This window comes from Penicillium diatomitis, assembly GCF_028827545.1.
Source record: "Penicillium diatomitis strain IBT 30728 chromosome Unknown utg000011l_segment0_segment0, whole genome shotgun sequence".
In the NCBI taxonomy this organism is placed as follows: Eukaryota; Fungi; Ascomycota; class Eurotiomycetes; order Eurotiales; family Aspergillaceae; genus Penicillium; species Penicillium diatomitis.
In genome coordinates, this window is record NW_026623183.1 from 90,052 (window position 1) to 103,884 (window position 13,833).

General features: G+C 50.6%; 6 protein-coding genes across 6 annotated transcripts; 3 read left to right on the forward strand and 3 right to left on the reverse strand.

The window, feature by feature from the left end:
• Positions 1–374: 374 nt before the first annotated feature.
• On the forward strand, positions 375–803 carry N7539_007720 (translocon subunit SSS1; the record flags this gene model as incomplete). The annotated part of the gene is made up of 4 exons (XM_056937321.1): positions 375–459; positions 512–570; positions 659–686; positions 763–803. The coding sequence occupies 4 exons, from the start codon at positions 375–377 to the stop codon at positions 801–803; spliced, it is 213 nt and encodes a 70-aa protein (XP_056787186.1).
• A 630-nt stretch (positions 804–1,433) lies between these two features.
• On the reverse strand, positions 1,434–3,854 carry N7539_007721 (WD40 repeat domain-containing protein; the record flags this gene model as incomplete). The annotated part of the gene is made up of 5 exons (XM_056937322.1): positions 1,434–1,693; positions 1,768–2,533; positions 2,603–2,974; positions 3,037–3,401; positions 3,482–3,854. 5 exons carry the CDS (start codon positions 3,852–3,854, stop codon positions 1,434–1,436), a joined length of 2,136 nt encoding a protein of 711 aa, XP_056787187.1.
• Positions 3,855–5,600: 1,746 nt separating this feature from the next.
• N7539_007722 (sorting nexin-3) lies at positions 5,601–6,303 on the forward strand (the record flags this gene model as incomplete). The annotated part of the gene is made up of 3 exons (XM_056937323.1): positions 5,601–5,678; positions 5,857–6,178; positions 6,275–6,303. 3 exons carry the CDS (start codon positions 5,601–5,603, stop codon positions 6,301–6,303), a joined length of 429 nt encoding a protein of 142 aa, XP_056787188.1.
• Positions 6,304–7,045: 742 nt separating this feature from the next.
• N7539_007723 (telomere repeat binding factor family protein) lies at positions 7,046–9,193 on the reverse strand (the record flags this gene model as incomplete). Its single annotated transcript, XM_056937324.1, has 4 exons — positions 7,046–7,702; positions 7,759–7,957; positions 8,014–8,043; positions 8,100–9,193. 4 exons carry the CDS (start codon positions 9,191–9,193, stop codon positions 7,046–7,048), a joined length of 1,980 nt encoding a protein of 659 aa, XP_056787189.1.
• Positions 9,194–9,908: 715 nt separating this feature from the next.
• Positions 9,909–10,475, forward strand: N7539_007724 (uncharacterized protein; the record flags this gene model as incomplete). The annotated part of the gene is made up of 2 exons (XM_056937325.1): positions 9,909–9,970; positions 10,070–10,475. The coding sequence occupies 2 exons, from the start codon at positions 9,909–9,911 to the stop codon at positions 10,473–10,475; spliced, it is 468 nt and encodes a 155-aa protein (XP_056787190.1).
• An 819-nt stretch (positions 10,476–11,294) lies between these two features.
• N7539_007725 (uncharacterized protein) lies at positions 11,295–12,853 on the reverse strand (the record flags this gene model as incomplete). Its single annotated transcript, XM_056937326.1, has 3 exons — positions 11,295–11,612; positions 11,677–12,165; positions 12,224–12,853. 3 exons carry the CDS (start codon positions 12,851–12,853, stop codon positions 11,295–11,297), a joined length of 1,437 nt encoding a protein of 478 aa, XP_056787191.1.
• Between the last annotated feature and the right edge of the window lie 980 nt (positions 12,854–13,833).

Below are 13,833 nucleotides of genomic sequence, written 5' to 3' on the forward strand. Positions count from 1 at the left end.
GCGCGTCTGCCACAGACAGGCAGCGGCAACAGTAGTAGGGAGAAAACAAGAGCTGGTGATGGCGAATTCAACCAGTCAAAGAAGATCCCACTGCCTTTTTTATTCACGAAAATGTCCTCCAGACGGCCTATTGTTGCCAGTTGTAATAGCAATGGAATGAGGATCGTGTTGGATGGAGAAGGGTGCGGCGAAGCGCGACTAGAGCTGCTAAGCTCCGCTTCGGATCAATGTACACCCATATCCCGAGGCGACTCCATCCGACCCCAGAAAGGCCACGCCAACCTTACACTCCGTGCTGATCTCCTTGACCCCGAAGATACAATTCCCCTCCTTTCCCTTTCCAACAACTCTCTTCGCCACAGTCACTCCTCACAATGTCTGAGACTTTCCAAGAACTTGCCGATATTCCCAAGGACTTTGTCCGTGAGGGTGGTCTCTTCATTCGTCGTTGCACCAAGCGTAAGGTCGATCGTTCCGGGGCCGTTCTTCAACATGCTAATTGTCGATGCAGCCGATAAGCGCGAGTTCATCAAGATCAGCCAGGCTGTTGGTATGGGCTTCTTGGTTATGGTATGTTCCTTCCTCATGCTCTCGCCGATAGACCTCCAATCAATGCCAAAATCATGAAAGAAGACTGAAGAGCTAACATGGTATTCAGGGTGCTATTGGATACTTTGTCAAGTTGAGTAAGTACTAGCAATCTGATGAATGCTGTGCTGCCTAGTTCTTCAAGCTTTGAAACAAAACTAACCCCTTCAAAAGTCCACATCCCTGTTAACCAGGTCCTGGTCGGTGGCGCATAGACGACAGAAGCCCCCTAATTCAGTCGCGTAACCCCCAGACGATGCGATATGGAAGGAGGTTGTTGAGCCAGCAAACGCGCCAGAAAGACGCAACAAAAAAGAAGTCTCTAGGCACAACCCAGACACCCTAATGGCAACTCGGCATGTCTGCTCGCTAGGCGGTAACGGAGCACAACCCGCCGTCTAACGAGGAGATACACTCATCCTCGAAGACCGAGGTTTCACGTCCATTTGTGCGGAGTTTACAATTTCCAGCCGCTGGCGCATTTGATTTTTGTTTTACCCTGGAGCGTGACCAGGACATGATCGTCGCTCCTGTTGAGATACCACCCACCTTTTCTCTGTACGAATAGGATCAACTATTTATTGACACTACCTCATATATTAAGCATGTTTCCGATCTCCTTGGCGAAGATGCTTTCGAAAGACATAAGCGATTCCATGAAAAGCATGAGTGAAGAGTTGAAGTAATCTTGTTTGCAGCTAATGCGAGATTCAGTAAATACATTTTATGCAATATTGACACGAACGAGGCAACCTTTGCCGCGTGAAACGTGTACGACAATTGGCCCTCTCCAACACTGATCTTCCCTCAGCTTCAGACGAGGTAGTAAATTGGCAAGCCTTGCATCACCAGTCACCGTCTCCTTCTTCGGCGTCGTCGGCATACGTACGAGCCACAGGCCGACTGCGAAGCGGACGTCGGGCGCGTCGTTGTGCGCGTTCAGATGGGGCATTAGCACGATAGTTGTTGAAATGAGGAAGTGGTCTCAGTTTATGATCGAAGTTCCGCCCAATTGGCGGGTCTCCTTCATCGTTGTCAGCTCCATCATTCCATGAGTGGACGGTGCAAGTTCCAGTGGATAATCCCCAGCCGTTCCATGAAGTTGCTAGATGATGGACATCCATGTCAGTTCAGTTCATTGGACCGGCAGATCTCAATACGAGGGTGTAGGTTACAGACCTGCTATCATGGGAACATTGGGATGCCAGCTTGCATCTCGGACACAAGTTCTCCAGGTCGAGTCCCCACCCATGTCCCACACATTCGCCAGGGTCTCTGGTCCACGTGGTCGAGAGTTCATGGTGGCCGACCGCACGTCAATCGTACCGGCTAAGGTGGCGTCCATGTTATACACATAAACCTGGCCATCCGAGCTGCCAGTGTAAACGTAACGTGAGTTGGTGCTCCCAGGTGGGGAGAAGTGACATCGTATGAGGGTCTTGAGAACCTTGTGGCCATGAAACGTGACCACTGAATGATCGTGAGGATGAGCTTCTCGGTCTGATTCTGGGTATTCTTCGAAGCGATAATCAAAATCAGTGGACCATGCATTTGGTTCAATTTCATCAGCCTTGGATGCCGACATCATCTTTCGCAGGTCCCAGAGTTTCATGGTCTGATCTTTGCTGTTCGAGAGCACATAGCGACCATCACCCTTGCTGTCGATGTAGGTGAGTCCCTCAGTATGGCCCATGAAGACGCCTGCTTCGCGACCATCGGCCATGGAGCGTCGATCCCATACCCGCAGGGTTGTGTCGTCGGATCCAGAGTATAGAATGTGTGGGGACGAGGTATCTCCAAAACAAACCGCGTTCACATGATGTTGGTGACGGTCTTGCAAACTCAATACGGGTGTTCGAGTCTCAAGGTCCAACACAACCACTGAGTTATCTGATGTGCCAGCGACTATTTCCCGACCGTCTCCCGAGAACCGAAGCGACCAGATCTGTGGCCTTGAGCGTCAGTCATTTGATTTCTGAGGAAACTAAGAGGCTTTTTCCGAATGTGCACATACACCAAATCGTGATCGCGAACTTTCCAAGCTATAGTGACGCGCACGCCCCGGTGCAAGCGAGAAATCAAGGAGGCTCGGATCCGTGTCATCTTCTGGGTCTGTAGGGGCTAGGTAGGCAGCACTGCGAATCGAGCTGTACACTAGGAAGCGGTTGTCTGGACTGAGCGACGCATCTGTGATTGTCCACTGCCCAAATGGGTACTCGACTGTTTTGTAGTACTTCCATTGGTATGGGTTTGACGTATCGTACATCCGCACTTTGAAGTCCTGCTCACAGCAGAAGAAGAAGTTTCCGTCGTCCGAAAATTGGCCAGAGTAACTTCGGGAGTCGAAATGAATAATCTTGTCCGCCTGGGACCCTGGTAGCATGCTCTGCGCATAGGACAATCATCAGCTTGGCGCCTAAAGCTAAGGCAATATAGAAGGAGATGCACCTGAAAGATAGACTGGTCAGTCCTCATGCGCAGACCGTGAGAGCCAATGCCCAGTTCTCGCCACATGAGGTTTGATGCAAAGGCCCCTTTGCGCTTTTTGATTCGATCCACAAAGTACGGATTGGTACCAAAGTGGCCAGAATTCATCAAATTTGTGCCCTCGTCACTGGGAACTTTTGGCCATTCAAATCTCGGCTTGCGATGTCTTGCACCTCTTCTCATCCTAGTATTGAGAAGAAGCTCTTCATCATCATCGTAGTCGTCGTCGTCATCATCCTGTTCGGGGCCTGGGGGCCACCCATTGGCACGGAGGATCTCCCGCAGGCCCGTCGATGCAAGTAATTGGAAAATTCGAGACCTTGAAACTGTTCAGGCGTTGTCAGCAGGTTCTCCATGGAGCCTTCTTACAAAGAGACAAAGACGAAGTTGGTGCATTTCTACTTACCGACAGTTGGATTGGCTGCCCCATTGTCTTCAACTACAATTGCATCATCTTCGTCTGCATTTTCGTCCTCCTGGATATCCTCTGTGTTGAACTCGATGTGAATGCCACCGAGATTGATATGCGTCAATCCACCCTGACCCGTTGCTGAAGTAACATTATCATTCTCGATATCATTAGCTTCTAGCATAAGTTCGTCGGCCTCTTCGTCGGCCTCGTCCTCCCATTCATCGTCATCGGACCGTGATTGACTCGGCTGATAATCCGGTTCCGTGGTGTCATCAGCCTCTTCGGACCACTCCCGAGCCGCCTGTCGGACTGAAGGGTCTTCAGGGTGACCTGTCTGATCTTGCAATGTCCGTTCTGAGGAAGCCATGAGGACGATCTGTAAAGAAGCGTTCGATCTGGTGTAATTCAAAGAGGAGGGTAGATGGGGTCAATGGGTGGCTTATCGATAGTCCGATAGTAGGTGCAAGTCACCGCTGGTTCCGCCGATCTGGTCCGGTCAGCTCTCGGCGGATGTCATCCCACACTTAACTCCTCTAATCTCCGACTGTGGGGCATAAATCTGGGGCGGAATCCGGTGGACATACTTACACCCTAACACGTGTGTTCAGAGCCCTGGACAAAAAAACAAGATCCGTTTTCAGAGTATGGAATACTACGACCTTGAGATCCCAGAATAGTCAAGAGTGATTTCGAAGCTATATAATCAGCATATATTTGTCACCAGACTCTCCGAAGACTTTGTGGATGGTTGTGAGCCTTTGACCCGGAGCACATGTCCTAGGCGCCATCTTGTGTTGTTCGGGATCGCTGGTTGTAAGATTGATGTGTGGCACTTCAACTTGAGAACCTGAAATGAATGTGATAATAGATTGAGTTCTAATAGGTAGGCGGTAAAGAGAGGCTTGCTGGCGAGTCTCCATTCGCTCCTACTTCAGTTGTTTGCCTCGTTCCGGCCGAATTTGTTATTCGCAGTGATAGTTGTTCAAAATCTGGGGTTCCCGGCCAAGGGCAGACAGAATGCTGTGTATTCATCCTGTGCCTTCTACCAGATCAACCAGCGATCATGACGGCGAAGGGCCCACACGTTCTTACCATCGTTGGTGCTGCTAGTAAGGTCATCTAATGGTGCATCACTCATACCTTGTGGGCTCCTACGATCTAGGGTTGTTGATGTATATTATCCTGATGTCGGAATCGTGGTTGCAGTGCGTATAGTCAGAGTTTATGAGCTCGTCATTAGCTCGTCAATTGAAAACATTACGAATTCGGGGGGCTGCCACCTGCAGGCTATATAGCACCTAGTAGGTAGGTAGTATACCTCTCATCATTGATGACTAGCAATATGGCGATTGCCTGCTTTCGTACCATTTTTGAACACCAAGACGAGTGACCTCAATCCAAACTCCTTTCATGAGAAGCATAGCACACGAAAGGTATGGATTGGCTCCAGGTCTTGCTCAGTCAATGTTGAAGATAGACGAGGGTTATGTCCAGCCGGGCCGCTTAATGAAAAAAGTACTGAATACGCCATGCGGTACCCTCGGCACTCTTTGCTTAAGACCTTCCTACTTAGCCAGCAGAAGAGCCAGGTGTTTTAGCAGCGAATTACCAGGACGTGCGATGTAAGCCCATTCGCTATCGCTGAGCATGAGGTAACACGTGACTTGTCGATACATCATGAGTTTACGGTTCATATCAAATGATTGAGTTTAAGCCTGCAATAGGTGGTTTCTATCTGACTGAGGAAAGTTGTGTCGACTAACAAGCTTCAGTAGGTGGTCAGATACTTTGTGTATCTCGATCATGGCTGATCATGACAGGCGGCATGAAAGTGGGACCGCCCGTTGATAACGCAGAGCTAGCTGGCCGGATCAACCATTCTCCCGCATTCGTCATCTCACTACAGTGAACATCCCACGAGACCCCCGCTCCTCCGCTCCTTTGACGCTGCAGTGCGGAGATCATTCAAACGGGCAACGTTGTCAGTGTAGAGATCAGATCTGCTACGTTCGCTCAACTCAACTCAGGAATTTGTGGTCGCCTGCTCTCGAAGCCTATTTCGATATTGATTGAAATTTCCCCAAGCGCTCAAGGTCCGCCGTGCCCGCCCACCATGCAGTCGGTACCCGAGTCACGCCAGCAAACCTTTGAGGAAATCTACGGCCCCCCGGAGAACTTCCTTGAGATCGAAGTACGTCAATTCTCCCCCAAATATGCCGGAAATGGTTGTATTGTCGCATCATCTTCAGAATTGCTTTGAGAGAATGCGAGGGGTCTTTCAATGCTCTCCCCAATCTGAGCGTCAATCGCCAAACCCATACCAGTCCACCGGTTTCGCACATTGCATATCGACTGACCCTGCTCTATAGGTGCGCAATCCACAGACTCATGGCACCTCTAGAAACATGTACACATCCTATGAAATTGTCTGCCGGACCAACATTCCCGCCTTCAAGCTGAAGCACTCTGTCGTGCGCCGCCGTTACTCCGACTTCGAGTACTTCCGCGATATTCTGGAGCGCGAGAGCACACGAGTGACCATTCCTCCACTTCCCGGAAAGGTTTTCACCAACCGATTCAGCGACGATGTCATTGAGCATCGACGGGAAGGGCTTCAGCGCTTCCTGCAGATTGTTGCTGGACATCCGCTTCTGCAGACGGGAAGCAAGGTGTTGGCGAGCTTCATACAGGGTACGTGCATCGACTCCTGCTGCGCTCAATGAGGAGCCGGTAAATCGGCAATGGACTTGTATGGAACACATGCTAATTACAATGCCACTGGTACAGATCCGAACTGGGACCGCAATGCGTGGTAAATTACCAAACCCGCCTTGTTTACCACAATCGTCCTTGAAATTTGTTCTATCATGCCCTTACGTTTCCATATTGTTCTCCATTATCTCTGTGCAACTTGAGCGAGGTGCTTCTTTCTGTGCGGCCCCACATAGCGAAAGATGGAACATCCTTTTCGGGTCGTCCTTCATTTTGAGATGTTCTTTGAATCTCAACGGAATGAGATGAGTGTACACTATGGGGTTATGCATGTGTTACCATTGATCAGCTATCTTCGTGCTCAACCTTGCTCTCTCTCTGTTAGGATTTCATCTGGATGTATGACCCGCCGCCGTACTCTTCCCAATAACGAGTCTGTATTGACTTTCCAGCAAACCCCCATTCCGTTTTGTGGGGTTAAAGTTCTCGAGACTTACTCAAGGGATTCATCGTTAATTAAGTGGGTCTTATATTCGAGAGCCCGGCGATCCAAGTCAAAAGCTGGAAAGGACCCACTGGTCGTTTGTCAATGGGAAGTAATTATTCTCTGGTTTGGGTTGATAAAGATATTTTTTTGAATTCAGGGTTCTGGAAGGAGTGCCATCGTATACTGCGGGATATAGAGTGGTGAAAAAGACACAAAAACACAAGATAAACACGTCAACAGAGAAAGCCACAAAAAGAACAACAGAGAAAAAAAATCCGAGACAGACAGAACAAAAAGTGCAGAAACATCATGAAAAGCAGGATACAAGAACTTTTGGGGTTGTTGAGACAACGAATTTGTCAACTCAGGTCATCCCATATCATAGGCGCGAGGGTGTTATCCTCCCATGAGGAGGTTCCTGCTGCAGCATTGTCATCTGGTGGAACTGTAGAGTTTCCAGGCCCGGAATTGGGTTGCTGCTCATAGTAATTGGGAGGTGGAGGCAATAGGGCCGACTCAAAAGGCACGGGGTTCGAGTGCTGAGCACTGGGCTGCTGCTGCTGCTGCTGCTGCGGCTGGTGAAGGGCCTTTGGCGGACCATGTGCAAATGGTAAATTCTTCGCCAAGGTTGGCGGATCAAGAGAACCTTGATCATGTGGTCCAGCGCTATGAGGGGTTGCAGAGCTAGCCTCATCCCGGGATTGGAGATTCGGAGTGGTGCCGCGGACGGTTCCTCCCTCACGGTATGCACGTGGGAACTTGGTTCGAAATCGATCACGTAAATCTGTCGCTCTGCGGTGACCCAAGTTGAATCTCTGGTCCTGTTGAATCAGGGTCCATTGGAAACCGTGAATGGCATAACCTTTGAGCAAGGCCTCATCTTCAGCTGTTGTAAATGGGCGACGAGAGCGCCGTTTGACCTTCGTAGCAACGTGAGCTTCTGGGAGACCTAGAGAAGCAAGAGAGGCTTGAGATTGATCTGAGCTGACTGAGGACTTCCAGCCTGGAGTGATTCCCTGTTGTGCAGTAGAGAAACTACCATGTTCTGTGTCTGGAGTACCAAGGGACATACTAGACCCCGAGGAGGTCGTGTATGCACTGCCAGGAGTACTACCATGACTGGAGGACATGTCAGGTCTAACGGGAGCAGCCATTGGGGGGGTAATGTTATACTGCCGGGCTTGTTGGTAGAATCGCCGGCTTGAGCTTTGAGCATCGAGTTGGCGAGCTGATCTCGCAACAACTTGATGGCTTCGTTAGGGTCAGATGCGCTGCATCTTTTGTCAGTTTCACGGATGCCGAAACAATACACCCAAAATGGACTCACCGATACGCCCATGGACAACACACTCGGAATCTTGATTGAGAGTCAACATTCACGATTCGAGCGAGAAGGCCAATGATCGATCATACCTGTCTTTCAGATTTGAAGCTGTACGCTTATTGAACTTGAGCTCAGGCTGAGCGAGGATTGCAGTCCAATTACCAATTCCACATTTGACTACACCGCGAAGGAGAGCATTGGTTTCCTCCTCGGTCCATTTTCGCAGATTCTTACGAGACCGCCCCCTAGTCTTGGGAGACATTGGCTCTTCTTCCTCGTCTGGCGCATCTTGAGGCTTAAGCTCATTCCCCGTGAGAACCTTTGTTGCGCGGGCAGGTCTGGTCTCATCAAGGCGGCCGTCAGGTTCAAATTGCGTGCGTAGCACATGATCTTGACGGAGATGGTCGACCTGATGATTACTCTCGACTAGACCTGCTGCGAGACGCTCAGCACCCCTGACTTCAGGTCTTTCTACAGACGGCCGGGCATCCGAAAGTTGGCCTGCCGTCGGGGTCGCGGAGCTTATATTGCCCGCCTCGCCAAGAGCATCATCACGCCGCGAGGGCTTGTTCAGGAGCTGAGAGATGGAAGAGCCAGCCTCGATGGGTGGCAGCAAGGCCGCATTGGGCGGCGGCTCGTTGAGTCCATTGAGAATGGCAAAAGGTCCAAATGGCGGCGGACGAGGCTCCTTGTGAGCCTGTGGAATAGGTAACTGGAGGTGTTCGCTAAAAGACTCCGGTTGTAGATCTATGCGCCGACGCTTGCGCGGTCCATGCAGAGCATCATCGTCGAAGGAAGATGAGAATGGAAAGCGTTCTAGGGCGCGCAGGTTTACAAAGGCCGGAAGAATGGGCTTGGGTGGTGATTCCACATTGGATTGCAGATCGGTCGAAGAGGGCTCGGCACGTTTAGTTCGTGCGGCGTGGAGATACTCTTTCACCGTCGGGAGGTCTGTCTGGTTGTTGGAGGTCAGATTGCCTCCTGCTCCTCCTGCGCTGGATGCTGCCTGAGGATGAATACTGGGGTCCGTTGCAGCGATGGCGGTGGGCTCTAAAGGAGCTGGGGCGCTGAGCGCCCGTGAAGAGACTGGCTCACGCAACGGCGCGATACGCAATGGCAACTGAGGCAGCTCCCGGACTGAGGCGTCGTCGAGAGGTCGGAGAGGCCCCCCAGATGGATCCATTTTCTGCAGCTCACCCTGGCGGTCAAGCCCCGCTAAATCGGTATGACCATCCCGGGAGGATGGCGCTTATCTGATCTTTCTTGATTATCCTGTGAATGAACCCATCCGGTGGATGCTCTTTCAGTACTGAATCGGCAGTCTTTTCTTTTGTGGCTTTCCCCCCGACCGAGAGATGAGCCCGCGCGGCTGGCGACGGTTAACGTTGGCGGGAGGATTATGGAAACGAAGATTGGCACGATCGTCGACCGCCCACTTGACCGCTTCTCCATCGTCTCCAGTTTTCGATTTCTCTGTTGAGGCGCGCGGCGACGTACGTCAGCCATTCAACTGTGGAATCCAGAGCGAGCAAGGACTTCAGAGGTTCGGAGAGGTCTCGGCAAATTGATGGTGGTGGTCTCGATCGTGCTTCGACAACTATAAAGGTGTCTTTTTTCTCGATTTTGCAATTTCTCAACCTTTTTTTCTCGTAACATTAAATTATCTAGCCCAATCTTCTACGTCCGCAATTTGTGATTACCCTCCCTGCAAGCTGCCAGAAACCACCCACCCCTGTAAGTAGTGATCAGACATCTGAGTCTGCAGTCTGCTGACCGCGAGTAGGTATGAGCACACACAGTCTACGCGCACAAACTGACTCGACAGCCACACCTTGCATTTCCCTGGTCACAGCTCGAGTCTTGTACGGGAGGCACTTGGCTCGGTCCACACACAAATCATGCCTACCATACTGCCACCCTGGCCGCATCTCCTGTTTGGTGTGCTGGAACCGATATCCTTGTAAGCAAACAATATAGCCACGCCAACTTGTTCAAGACGTGTCTCTTCACCTCGACGCATGAGAGAAAAGTCAAATTGCTCATTGTGGCGTTACTGCAGGGTCCTGGGAAGTCTCGCTCCCCTGGTGGATGTAGAGAGCTTCATCTCGGGCCAAACGTTTCAGGCGACACCGCCCGTCGCACACCCCAGCAGTGTCTCACTGGCATACCAGGTGGGCAACCTCTACTCCCTCCTGTGTCTGGTTGGGGTGGCTGTGTTGCACACCACCACCGAGCCCCAGGTGGTGCGAAACTATTTGATCGCTTTAGCCATTGCCGATGTTGGCCATGTCTGTGCCACGTACATGGGACTGGGCTGGGCTGCATTCGTAGACTATTCTGCTTGGAATGCTTTGACATGGGGTAACATCGGTGCGACCGCTTTTCTTTTCGTCAACCGGTTGGCCTACTTTACGGGAATCTTTGGGACTGCAAAAGTGCCCAAGGCCGAAGGCAAGCAGGAGTGAATGGCATGACTCTTTGCCATGTAAGTCAGCGCGGCGAACAGCCTCGGATTGGGCATATCTAAGTCCATGCGAAATGTGCCAAGTATGTCTTTTTCCGATGGTCACTGGGGTGGTGAATCGAAAGTATGGAGCAAGTGTCCCAAGATTTGAGCACTCTACATCTATTAATCTATTACAACTTTTTTCCATCAAAACGAACGCACAGGCAGCACCAAGTCATCTCGAGGTAATTGGGTATAGTATTCTACTACTCTTACCGACTAAGTGGCATGTGCAACATTGCGCAGCTTAGAGCACGTGAACATTCCATGGGCAGTAGAATTGAACTCGTCTAATCTCCTTCATGCGTGGTTTGTTGGCGTGTTTGCCTAACTTGGGCATACTATGGAGTATGGAACGCCTGCTCCCTTGACCCTTGAACAAGGCGGTGCTTTGGCAAAGAACGAGATTGTGAAATTGGACACACGAGAGATACTTGTAAACCCCGGCTCATTCTATGGTACCTAGCTCCAAAACGCACGTGCCGCTATCATTACCGTACCACGCAAAACCATGCGTTTTGAAAACATGAAGCCAAAAAGCGTTTTGATCCCACAAGAACTTGAAGCGTTAAAATGGTGTGATATCGCCGAGACGTTCTTGACGCAACGGACTGAAACGGACTGCTCGAGAGTTCAAGTTACTCGACAGCAGTCACAAATTGTACTCGAATGTTGAAAAGTGAGATGCTCGGACTCATTGACGAGAGGCCTCCCGATTATTGTTCGTAGAATAAGGCGTCCAAACCAAGGAGGACTGGAGAAGAATCCTGCTGATATCCTATGGTTCGACTGACAGTTGATGATGTAAATACCCGAGCAAATCCTGAATGGCAGATTCTCCATGAAGCTGATATTCACTGAGATGGGGTATGAGGAACGGTATTCCTGGATTCTGTTGGTATTGTTGGCGATAAGATGCATAATTTTGGGCCGTGTTGAGAATCGCATTGACCTCGGGCGGAAGAACCGGATCAATATTGATTATACCGCTTCCTGGGCGGTTCAGGCCTCTGGACTGTACATTCCCGATGTTGTATCTTTGCAGTCCGATGGCGACAGCTGTGAGAGAATGGTAATCTCTTGTCTCGAGAAGTATCTAGTGTTTCGGAGATTAGCAAAGACGATGATCCGTCAAGCTCTCTGTTAGAATATCGACTGACTTGTGTACATTCTTGCAGGAACGGGACGACTTCTGGTAGCGCAACGCAGCATTCCCACACCGACATGATGAGATCGTGCCAATTTGTCAAAATTGCCTGCACAAACACGTCGTTGGTGATAATGTTCTGACGAGCTAGCCCCGAAAAATCTAGCTCATCGGTTCCTGTCATTGTCCGTGCCAGATTCCGGGGCGAGGTCGCGTTTAAACAATCTTCCAGAAAGAGAATTGACGTGTCCAGCGGCGTGCGCCACTCCATTCGAGCGCAATGGACATATCGGCGTCTGAATCGAATTGCGAGAACACTCAATATTTTCAGGATGGTGGTCAGACTTGGCGGTTGATCTTTGAACAACGCCTGCACGGGCTCGGCAATGAAGGAGAATCCGGGGGAAAACGACTGCGGCAAATTTCTCGCAGCATCTGAGTTCACGGCCCGCAAGGCATGTATAAGTGCTCGACGGGCAAAAGGGCTTTGGTCGCGCAGGTTCTGTCGTATCAAATGAGCACAATCATTCGTCCACAAAACATGTCAGATTCGAGCTCACCTCCTGCACTGCGAGATATAATGGAAGCTCTTCTGGGTATGTCCTCAGATGATCGACCAAGTAAATATAAAGCACAGTGTGTTGAAGCAGGAACCATTCGACCGACGGCGCATTGTACCCAAGTGAGGCACGAACAATTTCTTCGAACGCGATCTTCCGGAATTGGTGGTGACTCTCCGCCTCGATAGCATTAGCGACCTCTTCAACAGTCTGACCATGACCAGGCTGCGGCGGGAACCACATCCAGGCCACCGGTTTGAAGGGCGTGATCCGGGATCGCCGCAAGATTTCCTCCACTCTTTGCACGTGAGAAAGGCTACCGAGAAGTTGGTGCTCCTCATTTCGCGCCAGATTCACAAGGAATGCGTCGATGGTATCTGTATTGCGACTAAGCAGCGAGTTGCGAGGAAAATTTTCGTCCCGAAACAATCCGTAGCGAATGACTTGACAGATCGCCGGGATATTGAAAGCCCATAAAACAGCCGTAGCCTCGTCCTCCCACCAGCGATAAGATATTGCGAACCGTGGAAACTCGGCGCCAGCGTGGAAGATAGCGTGGTAAGAAGGCTTGGCATGCCCCTGATCCATGATACTGGGTGAATCCGTTCGTGAGACGTTGACGCTGTTCATGGCTGTAGTTCGCGCCTCAAAGATGCCCGAACGTTTTGGTCCCAAGTTGGAAAGAAAATTCTGCTTGAAGTTATCGAGGTCGCTCTTTCACATTCACGTGGACAGCATGGTGCTGGACGCAACGCTGATTAATGAAATTGATTACGTCGAGAACAGGAACAGGATCGGTCCTCGTCCAAAGTCGAGGCTGGCGCTCAATCAATACTCGACGTCGGGGGAAATGAACGGACTTGATAAGGCTGCGGCGGCAGGAGTGGTTGTTGGGTACTCTTACGCCTAACAAAAGACCCCTTTCTTGATCATGGATAATGCTTTGCAACCAAGGCTCGATGAAGTTCTCTCAGGTTTTCTGATTAGAGCGAAGACGGATCTGGCATCGATAGAGAAACCTTGGGGGAATAAGAGCTGCTGAAGTATCCCGCGAGTGGAAAATTAGCAGACCGAAACCTTTGTCTACCAGGTAGCCCCGTGGGTCCTGCCGGGTTCATGCGTATAGATCAATAGAAGACTAGAGAAGAGGGAGAGAAGAAAAAAGAAACAGGAAATTGAAGCCTCAACAGGACCGAAGGCAATCTGACTCAGGTAGGGCAAATTTGGTTTTATCCCTGTCTATTGTGCTGTCACGTTAGACTGCCGACATACATAAGGAAAACGGTGTAAATAGTATTGCTACAGAATGTCCGTCACCTCATTTACGGTTTGGATTCACCGAAAATGGGCAGGGGCAAAGCGCCACTCTGACACTTGATTGAGCTCAGGTCGATGGGCATGAGGGCCCAGAGGAAAGGGGTGCTGGCTTTAGGGGTGTACAGGAAGCATTATTGAATTGACAGTTGTCCATGCGTATAGTTTGTCCGCCCCCTCCTCAGGCTCTTCCCGATCGACTAAGAGTGTGCGGTGGTAGTCGTCTCCACTGGCAAGAATGGCCCGGCCCACTGGCGGCAACCACAAACGTCAATTCTCGGTTGGTGCATGCTAAT